At 42.3% G+C, this 15,848-nt stretch overlaps 1 protein-coding gene across 1 annotated transcript in view; it reads left to right on the forward strand.

The window, feature by feature from the left end:
• Positions 1-15,848, forward strand: part of LOC108637289 (multidrug resistance-associated protein 4-like) — a 104,534-nt gene that overhangs the window by 27,116 nt on the left and 61,570 nt on the right. Inside the window, exons 5-10 of the mRNA XM_018056441.1 lie at positions 2,023-2,112; positions 3,130-3,293; positions 5,759-5,884; positions 7,377-7,626; positions 12,912-13,013; positions 15,263-15,352. Of these exons, the coding sequence (XP_017911930.1) occupies positions 2,023-2,112; positions 3,130-3,293; positions 5,759-5,884; positions 7,377-7,626; positions 12,912-13,013; positions 15,263-15,352 (822 nt within the window). The remainder of the gene's footprint in view (positions 1-2,022; positions 2,113-3,129; positions 3,294-5,758; positions 5,885-7,376; positions 7,627-12,911; positions 13,014-15,262; positions 15,353-15,848) is intronic.

Consider the following 15,848-nt stretch of genomic DNA (forward strand, 5'->3'; position numbering starts at 1 on the left):
TCCGGAAGATGGTGATGAACAGGGAGGCCTGGCGTGCTGTGATTCATTGGGTCACAAAGAGTCGGACATGACTGAGCGACTGAACTGAGCTGAACTGAACTGAAAATAAACATCTACCAAGATGTTAATTTGCTGGCTTAATTATACCCAAAAGATGGTTCCTTTATGAAGTCAGAAATCGTGGGAATTACACCACTGACATAATCTGAAATTACAGAATCATGGGAAAGACAAGTTTCCTTGTGCACAGCCTTGCATCTAGACTCCTCCTGTTGCAGAAACAAGACACTTCTTTTCAGTTTACAGGTGGTCTGATTCCTTAGGACCCAAAAACTGGTACGACAGAGCAGCTCTCAAAGGCCCCTCTGAACATTTGTGGTTCTTCTTGGGCTCCATGTCCTAATCCCTGGTCCTGGGAAGAAATCAGGTCAAGTGTTAGAAATGGAGAGGCTGCTAAGCTTATAGCCGTAGTTTGTCTATACCATGGATTCCAGGCTGGGGCAGGACTCCAGGGGATCTCTAAGGCTGCACATCTGCTGCTCCTAACATGGCCCATTCAGCATTTTTGTGCTCTTTTCAGAGGAATTTTGAATGATCCTGTGAAAGGTATATATAAAAATGACCTGTCATTTATTTATCAATACATTGCCACAGATTTGGTAAAGCTACTTTTGGCTTTTGATTATTGATCTTTTCTTATTATGGTGAAATATACACAACATGAAGTTTACCATTTTCACTCCTTTTCGGTACAGCATTTAGTGTCATTAGGTACATTCTCATTGTGTGGCCATCACCATTATTCATCTCTGGAACTTTTTTTTTTTCCCAAACTGAACCTCTGCTCCTATTAAACACTAACTCCCCAACCCCTCTGCCCTCACCCAGCACTGTTCTACTTCTTCTCTATGTGAATTTGACTGCCTTAGTACCTCGTGTAAGTGGATTCATACAGTGTTTGTCATTTTGTGTCTAGCTTACGTTCTGTAGTACAATGTCTTCAAGGTTTATCCATGTTGTGGCAGGTGTCAGAATTTAATTCCTTTTTAAGGCTGAATAATATTCCATTACAGGTCTATACAACATTCTGTGTATTTGCTCATCTGACAATGGATAGTTGTTTCCACCTTTTAGCTATTGTGGACATAGCTGCTGTGAATATGAGGGTACAAATTGTCTGTTCAAGTTTGTGTTTTTAGTTTTCTTGAGTATATCCTTAGTATAATTGCTGCATTGTATGATAATTTCATGTTTAATTTTTGAGAAACTTCCATATTCTCTCCCATTGTGGTTATATCATTTTACATTCTCACTTGATCTTTGGTTTTCTTCTTTAACTTGAGAAGTAAATGAAACATTTTTATAAAGTATGACATTGTGTTTGGATCAGTGGCTCCAGTTGGTGGTTGTTGAAGCAGCTCCTGGTGTCTTTTCAGTTTTCTCAGATCTCTAGGGCCATTTTTCTTACTAAATAAAGGGATTGGGCAACATGGGTTGTAGTTTTCATAAAGTCAGCAGACGCGTTAAGACCACAGTTTCCTCACAGGAACAGTGTTCTGAACATTATACTCACTCATTTCAGAATGAAAACACTAAGCCCAAAGTGTTTAAATATTATCACCCAGAGAATTAATGATTGAGTCCAGATTTATAGTCCAAGTCTCCAAATTTCCTTCCTTAAATCAGCCTCTCTGCTCTCATCTAATTTGGCTCAAAATTACTTAGTTGTCTCTTAAGTGTAAACCTACACCCTTTACCCTTCAGACAGGTCCACGTTCATTGAAACAGGGGGTGGATTTTGCTTCTACCTCTTGTTCCTCCCTTTGCTGTCCTTGCTGGCGGGGCTGCCAACACACTAAGTTAAAGGCTGAAGAAGAGTCCCTAGAGCCCCACTTTCAGTTATCATCCTGCTTGTGCTGACACCACTCAAGACCCCAGGAACGCATGCTCCATTTTGTTATGTCTAAGATGACTTGGTATCACCTTAGGAATCCAGATCTCTGTCTCCCTCTCTCATTTCAGACCCTTCGCCTAAGTAGCTCCGCCATGGGGAAGACCACCACAGGCCAGGTAGTCAACCTGCTGTCCAACAACGTGAACAGGCTTGACCAGGTGAGCTGCCCCTGAGGGATCCTCTTCCATGTCCTGTTCTCACTGGGTTCAGCTTATTGGGATGCCAGGTGCCAGGGTTTGGTGTCAGCCAGGATTCTATTGAGGGTGTAATATGAAGGTTCTATTTATCCAACTTTCATTTCTCTGTGTGCAACTTAGATATAATTATATGTATTGTTATGTAAATAAAAGTTTTGTTTTTCTAATAATAGGTAGCAGTGTTCTTGCCCAGCTTGGTTAGTGTCCCTAGGGGTCCTCCTGGCATGGCCCTCCTTGGCACGTGGTGTGGGTGTTGCTGGACTGTCTTCTTCCTCCTCTAGTTGATGAAGGCCTGGGGGAAGGGATTGTTCTTTCCCCTGTGCCCTGTTCAATGCCTGCTGCATAGAAAGCCTGCGAGGAACAATGCCAAGTAGGTGGCCCCAGCCAGAGACAACTTACCCGCTGCTGTTACCTCCACAGTCTTTCTTCCATTGACCTTATGCATAGATCACATGACCCAGGGCGTTGTAGCTATTGGTCAGATCTGTGTTGCACTAGATACTTCCCTTTCAAGTATTCATTCATCAAACATGAAGTAAAGCCCCTACGCACTTTCAGGGATCAACAAAGCTTAGTTTCTTCCATGTAGAAGCCACAGCCTATCAGGGAGGTAAATATACCAATAATTATTGGAGAGAGTGGTAGGTACCATAAGATAGGCTTTCCTGGGATGCCACGGTTCCCCAGAGGAGTTGAGGGCTAAATTCTAGGACAGAGACCATTTGGGGAAGCCCTGAGCTCATCTGTGTTGTGGACAAAATCCACATCTTCCTTCAGTGCTGCTGGTCTGATTCTCCTGGGACATCCCGGAAGCCAGCCCTGTGCTGCCCCTGAAATATGTCATCTGGGGTGGATACTTGGATTTCTGCTTTAGCAGGTTTAAAGCCCACTGAGATAATTTCTGTTTAGGTTCCTTTCGTTCCTTCAGAGCATTGTTTTTTATACCATTGTAAGAAGGCTTTGTCTTTCTCTCTTAAGGTAACGATGTTCTTGCACTATCTGTGGGTGGGGCCACTGCAGGCTATCGCAGTGACTGCCCTTCTCTGGATGGAAATAGGAATATCGTGTCTTGCTGGGATGGCGGTTCTCATTATTCTTCTGCTTTTGCAAAGCTGCTTTGGGACGTTGTTTTCATCACTCCGGTAAGAGAAACACTAGTTTTAAAAATTGATAATATGTAGGTTTCATTCCTAGTTTTTTAAGGAATCTCCATACCATCTTCCATAGTAGCTATATCAATTTACATTCCTACTAACAGTACAAGAGCATTCCCTTTTCCCCACACCCTCTCCAGCATTTATTGTTTGTAGACTTCTTGATGATGGCCATTCTGACCGGTGTGAGGTGATATCTCATTGTAGTTTTGATTTGCATTTCTCTAATAATGAGTGCTGTTGAGCATCTTTTCATGTGTTTGTTAGCCATCTGTATATCTTCCTTGGAGAAATGTCTGTTTAGGTCTTTTTCCCACTTTTTGACTGGGTTGTTTGTTTTTCTGGTATTGAGTTGTATGAACTGCTTGTATAATTTGAAAATTAATCCTTTGTCTGTTGTTTCATTTGCTATTACTTTCTCCCATTTTGAGGGTTGTCTTTTCACCTTGCTTATAGTTTCCTTTACTGTGCAAAAGCTTTTAAGTTTAATCAGGTCACTCTTGTTTACTTTTGTTTTTATTTCCATTACTCTAGGAGGTGGGTCAGAGAAGAACTTGCTTAGATTTATGTCATCAAGTGTTGGGCCTATGTTTTCCTCTAAGAGTTTTATAGTTTCTGATCTTACATTTAGGTCTTTAATCCATTTTGAGTTTATCTTTTTGTATGATGTTCTGACTCAGCAATCCCACTCATAGACATATACCTTGAGGAAACCAAAATTGAAAAAGACACATGTATCCCATTATTCATTGCAGCACTATTTACAAAAGTAGGACATGGACGTGACCTAGATGTCCATCAACAGATGAATGAATAACGAAATTGTGGTACATATACACAATGGAATATTATTCAGCCATAAAAAGGAATGCCTTTGAGTTAGTTCTAATAAGGTGGATGAACCTGGAACCTATTATACAGAGTGAAGTAAGTCAGAAAGAGAAAGATAAATATCATATGCTAATGCATATATATGGAATCTAGAAAAATGGTACTGAAAAATTTACCTACAGGGCAGCAGTGGAGAAATAGACATAGAGAATAGATTCGTGGTCATGGGGAGAGGGGAGGAGAGGGTGAGATGCATGGAGAGAGTAACATGGAAACTTACATTACCATATATAAAACAGATAGCCAACAGGAATTTGCTGCATGGCTAAGAAACTCATACAGGGGCTCTGGATCAACCTAGAGGGGTGGAATGGGGAGGGAGATGAGAGGCAAGTTCAAAAGGGAAGGGATATATGTATACCTATAGCTGATTCATGTTGAGGTTTGACAGAAAACAACAAAATTCTGTAAAGCAAATTTCCTTCGATAAAAAGATGAAAAAAATTGATAATATGTAATTGGTAACATCACAGTTGCTTGATGCTTTTGTTCAAAAACAAGACCAATGCCATCTCTAGTCTCTTCTTTGTGTGGGCTGTAGACCCATCAGACTTAGCCAGTGGAGGCTCCAACCTTATGTTGAAGGCCCATCTTGAAATAGGAGCAGTGAAGGCATTCACTGGGTCCTCTTGGCACCATATCTGAATAAATAGTGTCCTTCAGCAGAATTTGCCCATGTCCAAGTTATTTAAATATTGTTAAATAGTAATAATCTTGTAGGCCCATTCTCACTGCATATATTTTTGTTATGCTTGTGTTGGAGCCTTTTCAGGTATTTATGTTCATGTTTCTATTAAGTTATAAGCACCCCAAGGGCCAGGCTGATCTTCACTGTGTCTTTATGAAGCCCCACAGTCACAGCAGCACATGTGATAGAAAAGTGGCTGGTGGTGAAGAGCCTTATGCTGCTGAGTTAGACCTGAAGCAGGTCCCAGAGGGTTGGTGGGTGGTTGTCAGGTGATGGAGATGTTGTTCTATTTGAAGCTCACTGAGTTCTTGTGTGTGTTGTGTGTGTGTAGTTCTGTGCTTGGTGTCTTTCTTTTTGTGGAATTTCCTTTCCTTTCTTTGGTGGAGAGATAAATACTCCCTATCCTTCAAGGCCCTGTTCCAGTGCTACCAAGTCTCTGAAGCTTTTCTTGTTCTCCTTTCCTGGTAGAATTAACAGTCCCATCTTTTCTGCTCCCCAGAACTTCTCTCCTTTTTTATTACAGCACAGACATTGTCTTCCTGGGTGTCTTTCTGCCTTCCCTACCTGACTGTGACCTCCTTGAGCAGATAGATGGTTTGTATCTGACTCATTTCAGGTCTTCCCTAGCCAAAGTTGCACAATCTCCAAGTTACTTCTTGAAATGAGATGAATGGTTGACTTCCTAATTGAAGCCTTCTTCTCCGTTTGTACTTTGAGTAGGATCTGCCTGTGTTCTAAGTGCAAAAAGGCTGTAGAGAACCATTTGCTTCCTGGCCACCCCACCCCCACCCCTGCCCCCATGCCCACTACTGCTGCTGCTAAGGAAAGTTGGGCTGTGTTCACTAGAGCTCATCACTCATATCCATCCCCTCAGGAGTAAGACCGCTACTCTCACAGACGACAGGATCAAGACCATGAGCGAAATCATAACTGGCATCAGAACAATAAAAATGAACGTTTGGGAAAAGTCATTTATAGACCGTATTACCAGACTGAGAAGGTAAGTTTATATATACAGATGTCACTCCATATTTTCATGCTTTATTTCCTATTCTACTGGATGCTTTAGATGTCTTACCAAAGAAGTATTTAAGTTCACCAATACTTACTATTCACCGCATTGTCCACATGTTACAGGAAGGTTAAGGAGGATGGTGGAGACATCGTTTAATCTGCTCTTCCATTTACCATATTCTCAAAGGAAAACATACATATGCTTCTTAGTTGTATAGAAATGAAATTCTAAGTAGTTCTCATTACCTTGAATCTCAATAAACAATGTCTTTAAGATGTTATTTGAGACAATGACATTCAAATTAAGATTGTAATTTATGTTGATGGCCCATAAATGGGGAGATTATAGAGATTGGTATACCTGTATTGAGCCAGACTTATGAATCACTATTCTTTTTTTTTAAATTAATTTATTTTTATTGAAGGATAATTGCCTTACAGAATTTTGCTGTTTTCTGTAAAACCTCAACACGAATCAGCCATAGGTATACAAATATCCCTTCCCCTTTGAACCTCCCTCCCATCTCTCTTTATTCTTCATTGTTGTGTTTAGTCAGTCGTATTCGACTCTTTGTGACCCCATGGACTGTAGCTCACCAGGCTCCTCTGTCCATGGAATTTCCCAGGCAGGAATACTGGAGGGGTTGTCATTTCCTTCTCCAGAGGATATTCCTGACCTAGGGATTGAAACCGTGTTTCTGCATTGCAGGTGGGTTTTTTATCACTAACAAATTCATGAATCACTACTATTCATTTCAAAAGGAGCTATGAAAGCACTGTTCCTTCTGTTTTGCTTCATGTTTGTAGACTATTTTTCCATCTTTTATTTAAATATCTTATGAGCATCTCTGACCCCACCCTGTCACCTCTGACTTTGCACCTTTCTGGGGACCCCCCCATCCCCTGCTGCTGGGAATACACTCCCACGTTCCTTCTTCTCTGGCCTCCACCAAGCCTGACTGACTCCAGCTCATCTTCTCACGGTCCACGTGTGTGTGACTTGCCCTGACTCCACTGCTCTGGGGTACACGCCTCTGCTCTGAGCTTCCATGGGAGCTGTGCTGACCGTCTCTGTCTATTGTCTCCCAATTTTGTGGTTGCTAATTCTCTTTCCCCACAAGTTCATGAGCCCCTGGAGAGGACAGGCTGTGTCGTTCTGTGAGGAGCCCAGCACAGGACTTACGATTATGAATGTTTGTTGAATGAATGTTCAAACCCAGTCTGACTGACCAAGAATGTATGAAAGTGTGACTTTAATCCTCCCCTTACTTGAAAGAGTGAAGTGATGATGAAATCTGTGGTCCTGGTATCGGGGCAGACCCCTGGGTGTGCACTATGCTAATGTCTCGGTGATGTGAGGGATAGTTTATTTTAATCTGTGTCTACTCCCTAGAAAAGGGCCACTCACACAGGGCACTGAATTCATGTCTTGTATGTTGATGCTTCTTTTAAATCTTATGTCCTACTTTCTTTTCTAGGATGGAAATTTCCAAGATTCTGAGAAGTTCCTACCTTAGGGGCATGAATTTGGCAACATTTTTTGCTGTGAGCAAAATCATGATTTTTGTCACCTTCATCACCAGTGAGCTCCTTGACAACCTGGTCACAGGCAGCCAAGTGTTTGTGGTGGTGACGCTGTTCGAGGCTCTGCGGTTCTCGAGCACCCTCTACTTCCCCATGGCTGTCGAGAAGGTGTCAGAGGCTGTTGTCAGCATCCAAAGAATCAAGGTTTAGTGAAAAATAACTTTTTAAAGTTATAGGCAGATTTTACCTAAAATACTTCCTTTTATGTAGTGTCACTGTGTGCCAGTTAGGTGAGATTTAACTCTTTCAGTGCCAAGCTGACAGTCTTTCAAAGTGTATGTATTTCCATCTTTTCTTAGGTAAAGTGTGTTAAAAGTATCATAAGATCCATGAATGGGAAAGATTAGAGATTTATTCAAGAAAATTAGAGATACCAAGGGAACATTTCATGCAAAGATAGACTCAGTAAAGAACAGAAATGGTATGGACCTAACAGAAGCAGAAGATATTAAGAAGAGGTGGCAAGAATACACAGAAGAACTGTGCAAAAAAGATCTTCATGACCCAGATAATCACGATGGGGTGATCATTCACCTAGAGCCAGATATCCTGGAATGTGAAGTCATCTGGACCTTAGGAAGCATCACTGTGAACAAAGCTAGTGGAGGTGATGGAATTCCAGTTGAGCTATTTTAAATCATAAAAGATGATGCTGTGAAAGTGCTGAACTCAATATGCCAGCAAATTTGGAAAACTCAGCAGTGGCCATAGGCATAGAAAAGGTCAGGTTTCTTTCCAATCCCAAAGAAAGGTAATGCCAAAGAATGCTCAAACTACCACACAATTGCACTCATCTCACACACCAGCAAAGTAATTCTCAAAATTCTCCAAGCCAGGCTTCAACAGTATGTGAACCATGAACTCCCAGATGTTCATGCTGGTTTTAGAAAAGGCAGAGGAACCAGAGATCAAATTGCCAACATCTGCTGGATCATCAAAGAAGCAAGAGAGTTCCAGAAAAACATCTATTTCTGCTTTATTGACTATGCCAAAGCCTTTGACTGTGTGGGTCACAATATACCGTGGAAAATTCTCAAAGAGATGGGAATACCAGACCACCTGACCTACCTCTTGAGAAATCTGTATTCAGGTCAGGAAGCAACAGTTAGAACTGGACATGGAACAACAGACTGGTTCCAAATAGGAAGAGGAGTATGTCAAGGCTGTATATTGTCAGCCTGCTTATTTAACTTACATGCAGAGTACATCATGAGAAACACTGGGCTGGATGAAGCACAAGCTGGAATCAAGATTGCCAGGAGAAATATCAATAACCTCACATAGGCAGATGACACCACACATATGGCAGAAAGTGAAGAAGGACTAAAGAGACTCTTGATGAAAGTGAAAGAGGAGAGTGAGAAAGTTGGCTAAAAGCTCAACATTCGGAAAAGGAAGATCATGGCATCTGGTCCCATCACTCCATGCCAAATAGATAGGGAAACAGTGGAAACAGTGTCAGACTTTATTTTTTTGTGCTCTAGGGTCACTGCAGATGGTGACTGCAGTCATGAAATTAAAAGATGCTTATTCTTGAAAGGAAAGTTATGACCAACCTAGCAAAATGTTAGAAAGCAGAGATATTTCTTTGCCAACAAAGGTCCATCTAGTCAAGGCTATAGTTTTTCCAGTAGTCATGTATGCATGTGAGAGTTGGACTATAAAGAAAGTTGAGCAGTGAAGAATAGATTCATTTGAACTGTGGTGTTGGAGAAGACTCTCGAGAGTCCCTTGTACAGCAAGGAGATCCAACCAGTCCATCCTAATGGAGATCAGTTCTGAGTGTTCATTGAAAAGACTGATGTTGAAGCTGAAACTGCAATACTTTGGCCACCTGATGTGAAGAGCTAACTCATTTGAAAAGACCCTGATGCTGGGAAAGATTGAAGGTGGGAGGAGAAGGGAATGACAGAGGATGAGATGGTTGGATGGCTTCACTGACTCGATGGATATGAGTTTGGATAAACTCCGGGAGTGTTTGATGGACAGGGAGGCCTGGCATGTTGCAGTCCATGGGATCGCAAAAAGTCGGACATGATTGAATGCCTGAACTGAAACAAGATCCGTGCTCATTTAGCAATAGTAGTATTAATAGCAGCAACACAGGCCCTTGCCATGCAGTGATAGTTGCAGGATGATTCAAATGTCTAAAAGCAGGAGATGCAAACAAATCGCATCTCCTGTGCGACTGGAATGTGTAGGCAGTGACAGTGCACAGTCCTGGGGTGACTAGGATTCCCCTCTGGTCTGGGAGGAGAGGAACTTGCTGAGAAGTCCCTGTTCCCTGGGCAGGCAGTGTGGCCTCAGGTTCACTTAGTTCTCTGTGTTTAAAACTTATTCTTTCCACCAAAGATGTTTTATTGTTGATTTCTGATCTCTGCATTTTTGTTCCTGTTCTTATTTTACTTACTATCTAAGCTTCTCTCTAGCTGACCTCATCCTTTCAAATGTGTGATTCCCACAATGCCTACTGTCTCCTTTTTAAAAACTAGCTGTCCCTGAATAGTTAAGGGTATATAATTTTTATCATGAATACAAGGGCTTGGCACACAGTAGGTGCTCAAGTATTTCTGTTTAAAATGAAGATTAAATCGTCTCTGTGAAAATGAATGATTTACTATGACCTCATAAGGCCAAGAAGTCTATTTTTCTCTAACTGATGAAGGGAGAACCATGGTCTTGGCACTGAATGACTCCCATGAAAGTGAAGTCTCTCAGTCGTGTCCGACTCTTCGCAACCCCGTGGACTGTAGCCTACCAGGCTCCTCCATCCGTGGGATTCTCCAGGCAAGAATACTGGAGTGGGCTGCCATTTCCTTCTCCAGAGGATCTTTCCGACCCAGGGATCGAACCTGGGTCTCCTGCATTGCAGGCAGACACTTTAACCTCTGAGCCAACAGGGAAGCCTGAATGACTCCCATAGGATTGTGAAAGATTTTAACTTCAAAGCGCTAAAACTTTTCAGTGACTGTTGCATCCAGTAGGATGTGTTTCTGAGGCTATATTGTTCACAGAGCAGCTTTAGGTTTTCCATTACCACCACCGGGAAGTCAGCCTTTTTGGCTGCAGCTCTGATGTGGATACTTTCCTGCATGACCTGTTCTGGGTCTGCACTTCATGGCTCTAATGGCCATTTAATTTCAGCTTTTCATCAGAGTGAGTCCTGGAGAAAAATCCAGCCATTACTTCAGGTGCTTTTTTTCTTTGAAAGTGGGAATTTCTGTTCTAATGTACACACATTGAGTGTCGATGTCTTGGTTACACACTTACGCTGAAATTGTATCTGATTCTGTGTAGACAATATATATAATATATACATTACTCTCCATGGCCCTTGGCCTTTTTAATCAATAGAAATTGATATATGCCAGATGGGAAATTCAAGCAAGGTGTTTTGAGGCTTATGCTGCATCACAAAGTATGAAAACAAAAAACTGATGCCCTGTTGACTCTTTGAGAAGGGCGGGCTAGTTCCTTAAGTGGGGTAACGGTATGGGAGGATTGGTGGTTTGAGCCAGAGGGGTGACTTATGTGGTCTGCCCACCGTCTTGTAGGTGCCGTGTGCTGAGATCATACACAGTTCCCTGCGTTTGCTCCCAGCAGCTCAGAAATGGCAGTTGGCTTGTGGTGTTTTTGTATCTTACTGTTCGTAATTGCCTTTCCATGCGTGCAGTTATGTTTAGTCCCTTACGATTTCTTTGTATTTTGTTGCTCAAGGCGATGTTTGTCCAGGTGCAAGTGCTCCCATAAAGGGCCCTGGGTCCCAGCCTGCCTCATAACATTTCTCTTGTTGCTGTGCCAGCTTTAACTATGTAAGGCTGTAGCCATGCTACAGTGGTTGGACTGATTTGAACAACCGTACAGTCTGATGGTGCAACACTCAGTCTTAGTTGGAGTTGGGACTGTATAAGTGCATAAATGACATAGTGTCTCCCCTCTATGTGACTTAATATTCCTCTGCGGATTCAGAGGGAGGGAGGGCAGTGCCAGCTGGGGAGGTGCTGAGATGGTTCCCAGTAAGGTTAGTATTTGAGATGGGTCAGAAGGAAGGATGGGGTCAGAAATCAGGGTGTCCAAGTAGAGGTCACCTGCGGAGTGTGGACTTAGGTGCTGGTGGATCACTGGGAGGTGTTAATTGTGGTGGACACGCTCAGAGGTGCTGTAGAGATCAGGAGGGAGTGGTGTGTTTGGGGTCAGTTTGGTAGTGGTGAGGAGAACTCAGGAAGGAATCAGAAAAAGAAAAGTATCAGTATTTGAAATGATTAATTAGTGAGTGAGATTCTGAAATTATGTTGTTTTGAGAGGAAAGAAGAATTGAGAAAGAGATGAGCTTTGGGAGAACAGATGAGAGCTGCTACATGGCTGATGATGGGAGAAGTGGTGTGGAGAGAGGACTCAGGCTGCAGTGGTTGAGAGCCTACAGAGAAGTCCTCAGATCACTGTCTGTTCATCTTGCCTCCTGCTGGACACAGGTTTGGTGTGGACAGAAGTAGCTTTGCCCAGTGTTAGATTCTGTGTGAGCCTGGATGAGAGGAGGAGGGAATGAGAGGATCAAGTCTCCCGCCAGCTGGTGTTTGAGAGAAATGCAAGGAGCCTGTCTTTCTTTTCCTGCACAAGCATTTTCACTCATGTCCATCAAGTCGGTGATGCCATCCAGCCATCTCATCTTCTGTCATCCCCTTCTCCTCCTGCCCCCAATCCCTCCTAGCATCAGGGTCTTTTCCAATGAGGAGTTGACTTAGATATATACACTATAATAATAGTATATTACATACTATATACTATTTACTATTTCTCAAGTGAACCAGTAAAGTCGCTCAGTCGTGTCCAACTCTTTGCGACCCTGTGGACTGTAGCCTACCAAGCTCCTCCATCCATGGGATTCACCAGGGAAGAATACTGGAGTGGATTGCCATTTCCTTCTCCAGGGGATCTTCCCTACCCAGGGATCGAACCCCGGTTTCCCACGTAGGAGACAGACGCTTTAACCTCTGAGCCACCAGGGAAGCCCAAGACCTAATAAAATACAGCTATAAAATGATAGGTAGGCTGTATAAAAGGAGAAGGTGATGGCACTCCACTCCAGTACTCTTGCCTGGAAAATCCCATGGACGGAGGAGCCTGGTAGCCTGCAGTCCACGGGGTCGCTAAGAGTCGGACACGACTGAGCAACTTCACTTTCACTTTTCACTTTCATGCATTGGAGGAAGGACATGGCAACCCACTCCAGTGTTCTTGCCTGGAGAATCCGAAGGACAGTGGAGCCTGGTGGGCTGACGTCTATGGGGTCGCACAGAGTCGGACACGACCAAAGTGACTTAGCAGCAGCAGCAGGCTGTATAAAATTTTTATTGCAAATTTCAGAGAAGCAATTGTTTTGTTTGTGCTTCTTTCAGTATAAACAATCTATGTTTTGCCTTTTTCTGTAGAAATTTCTTTTACTTGATGAGACATCACAGTGCTACTCTCAGCTGCCATCAGATGGTAGAACAATTGTGGATGTGCAGGCATTTACAGCTTCTTGGGAAAAGGTAAGAAACCTTCCATTCCAAAATCATGACTGCTAAAAGACAACTGTGACATAGATTTACTGGAGAATTTTGAGCCTTTACGCATACTGTAAAATGTGACTTTCTCATTTACTGAGAATATATTATAAAAATTATCGGAATCAGGAATAAGGTTTACAATGAATGGAGATTAAGTATAAAATCAGCCTGAGGCATTTGACATGTTGCTCTTTTTCTCATTTTCAAGAGAGCTTTCAATGTATTAGCATGTGTTGAGCTTAAAGTATGTAAATTCTTCTTTTAATTTTTAGTTTATTTTTCATTATGTTTTATTACAGAGTATTACATATAATTCCCTGTGCTATACAATAGGATCACCATAAACCAAAGATACAGAACATAAATACATCTTTTCTTGAAAAGTGAAAGTTTCTCAGTCATGTCTGACTCTTTGTGACCCTATGGACTATACAGTTCATGATTGTCTCTAGGGCAGAGTACTGGAGTGGGTAGCCTTTCCCTTCTCCAGGAGATCTTCCTAACCCATGGATCGAACCTAGGTCTCCCACATTGCAGGCAGATTCTTTACCAGCTGAGCCAGAAAAGCCAGATCTAATATTCTGGGCTGAAGTGTGAAGTATTAGTCACTTCAGCTATGTCTGAGTCTTTGTGACCCCATGGACTATAGCCCACCAGGTGCCTCTGTCCATGGGAATGGATACCCACTCCAATATTTCTGTTCTTGTTGTTGTTCAGTAGCTCAGTAGTGTCCAGGTCTTTGCAACTCCAAGAACTGCAGCATGCCAGACTTCCCTGTCCTTCACCATTCTCCCGGAGCTTGTTCAAACTCATGTCCATCCAGTCAGTGATGCCATCCAACCATCTCATCCTCTGTCATCCCATTCTCCTCCTACTTTCAATCTTTCCCAGCATAAGGGTCTTTTCCAATCAGTCAGCTCTTTGCATCAGGTCAAAGTATTGGAGCTTCAGCTTCAGCATCAGTCCTTCCAATGAATATTCAACATTGATTTCCTTTATGATTGACTGGTTTGATCTTCTTGCTGTCCAAGGGACCCTCAAGAGTCTTCTCCAACACCACAGTTCAAAAGCATCAATTCTTCTGTACTTAGCCTTCTTTATGGTCCAATTCTCACATCCATACATGACTACTGGAAAAACCATAGCTTTGACTATACGGACCTTTGTTGGCCAAGTAATGTCTCTGCTTTTTAATACACAGTTTAGGTTTGTCATACCTTTTCTTCCAAGGAGCAAGCATTTTTAATTTCATGGCTGCAGTCACTGTCTGAAGTGATTTTGGAGCACAAGAAAATAAAATATGCCACTGTTTCCGCTTCCTCCCTTTCTATTTGCCATGAGGCGATGAAACCAGATGCCATGATCTTAGATTTTAGAATGCTGAGTTTTAAGCCAGCTTTATCACTCTCCTCTTTCACTTCTATCAAGAGGCTCTCACTTTCTGCCATTAGAGTGGTATCACCTGCATGTTTGAGATTGTTGATATTCTGTCAGAATTCTAGATTCCATTTTGTGTTTCATCTGGCCTGGCATTTTGCATCATGTAGTCTGCATAAAAGTTAAATTATCAGGGTGACAATATATAGCTCTGATGTACTCCTTTCCCAATTTGGAACCAGTCTGTTGTTCCATGTCTCATTCTAACTGTTTCCTCTTGACCTGCATACAGGTTGCTCAGGTGACAGGTAACATGATCTGGTATTCCCATCTCCTTAAAAATTTTCCACAGTTTCTTGTGATCTACACAGTTAAAGGCTTTAGCATAGTCAATGAAGCAGAAGTAGATGTTTCTCTGGAGTTCTCTTGCTTTTTCTGTGACCCAGTGTCAGCAATTTGATCTCTGGTTCCTCTGTCTTTTCTAAACCCAGCTTATACATCTAGAAGTTCTCTGTTCATGTACTGCTGAAGCCTAGCTTGAAGGATTTTGAACATTACTTTGCTAGCACGTGAAATGAGTGCAACTGTGTGGAGCTGGAATGTTCCTCTGTTCGTATGGGAATCTAGTCAAAGAAGGAACCTTCCTAAATTTAGCTAAAGCTGCCTCAAATCCCCAAAGAGATAAGATTTAAGGAAGAGACCTCCAGGACAGAGTATCTTAAAGCAGGAAAGAGAAAAATGTGGGTTATATTTTGCATATCAGTTATGTTGACTATTGTTATCTTTTCCCCTTTGTAAAATAATTTCTGTTACTTTATTAAAATGGGTACATTTTTATAAACTTTAATTTGTAGGCATCAGAGACCCCAACCCTACAAGGCCTTTCATTTACTGTCAGACCTGGTGAACTGTTAGCTGTGGTTGGACCTGTGGGTGCAGGAAAGGTAAGTTGTGATGCCTTTTGTCAGCTTGATGCAACTCCACAGCCCCTGTTCAATCCTCAGAGTGGAGCCCAGAGCGGAGTGTAATTCAGTTTGAATTGAGTGTGTCTAGAACAGTGTTTCTCTAGGTGTGTTCCATGGAACACCAATCTTACAAGAAGGTTTCATGGCAAATAAATCAGGATAAATGCATATTGTCTTTTCCTTCTTGGTGCTTCGCATGGCCCAGTTGTGAATTGCTGGTGGGGAATTTGGATATCTCCGTGAAGGAAATTATTTATGTGACAGCTGTTCAGGATGGACATAGACAGTGAGGACTCCTTTTCATCTTGTGGCCCCTCCAGAAACTCTGGAGGTCACAAAGCTCTTCCCAGAATCTTTGAGTATTTCCTCCTGTGACTTGATGTGATCCTGTCGGTGCACGTGCAGTGAATGTGCAGCCACGTGCTGGAGATAAAGATACAGATGTGAGCAAGGCCCCTACTCTCTGCCTTTCAGA

The sequence above is a fragment of the Capra hircus genome, chromosome 12, assembly GCF_001704415.2.
Source record: "Capra hircus breed San Clemente chromosome 12, ASM170441v1, whole genome shotgun sequence".
NCBI classification, from domain to species: domain Eukaryota; kingdom Metazoa; phylum Chordata; class Mammalia; order Artiodactyla; family Bovidae; genus Capra; species Capra hircus.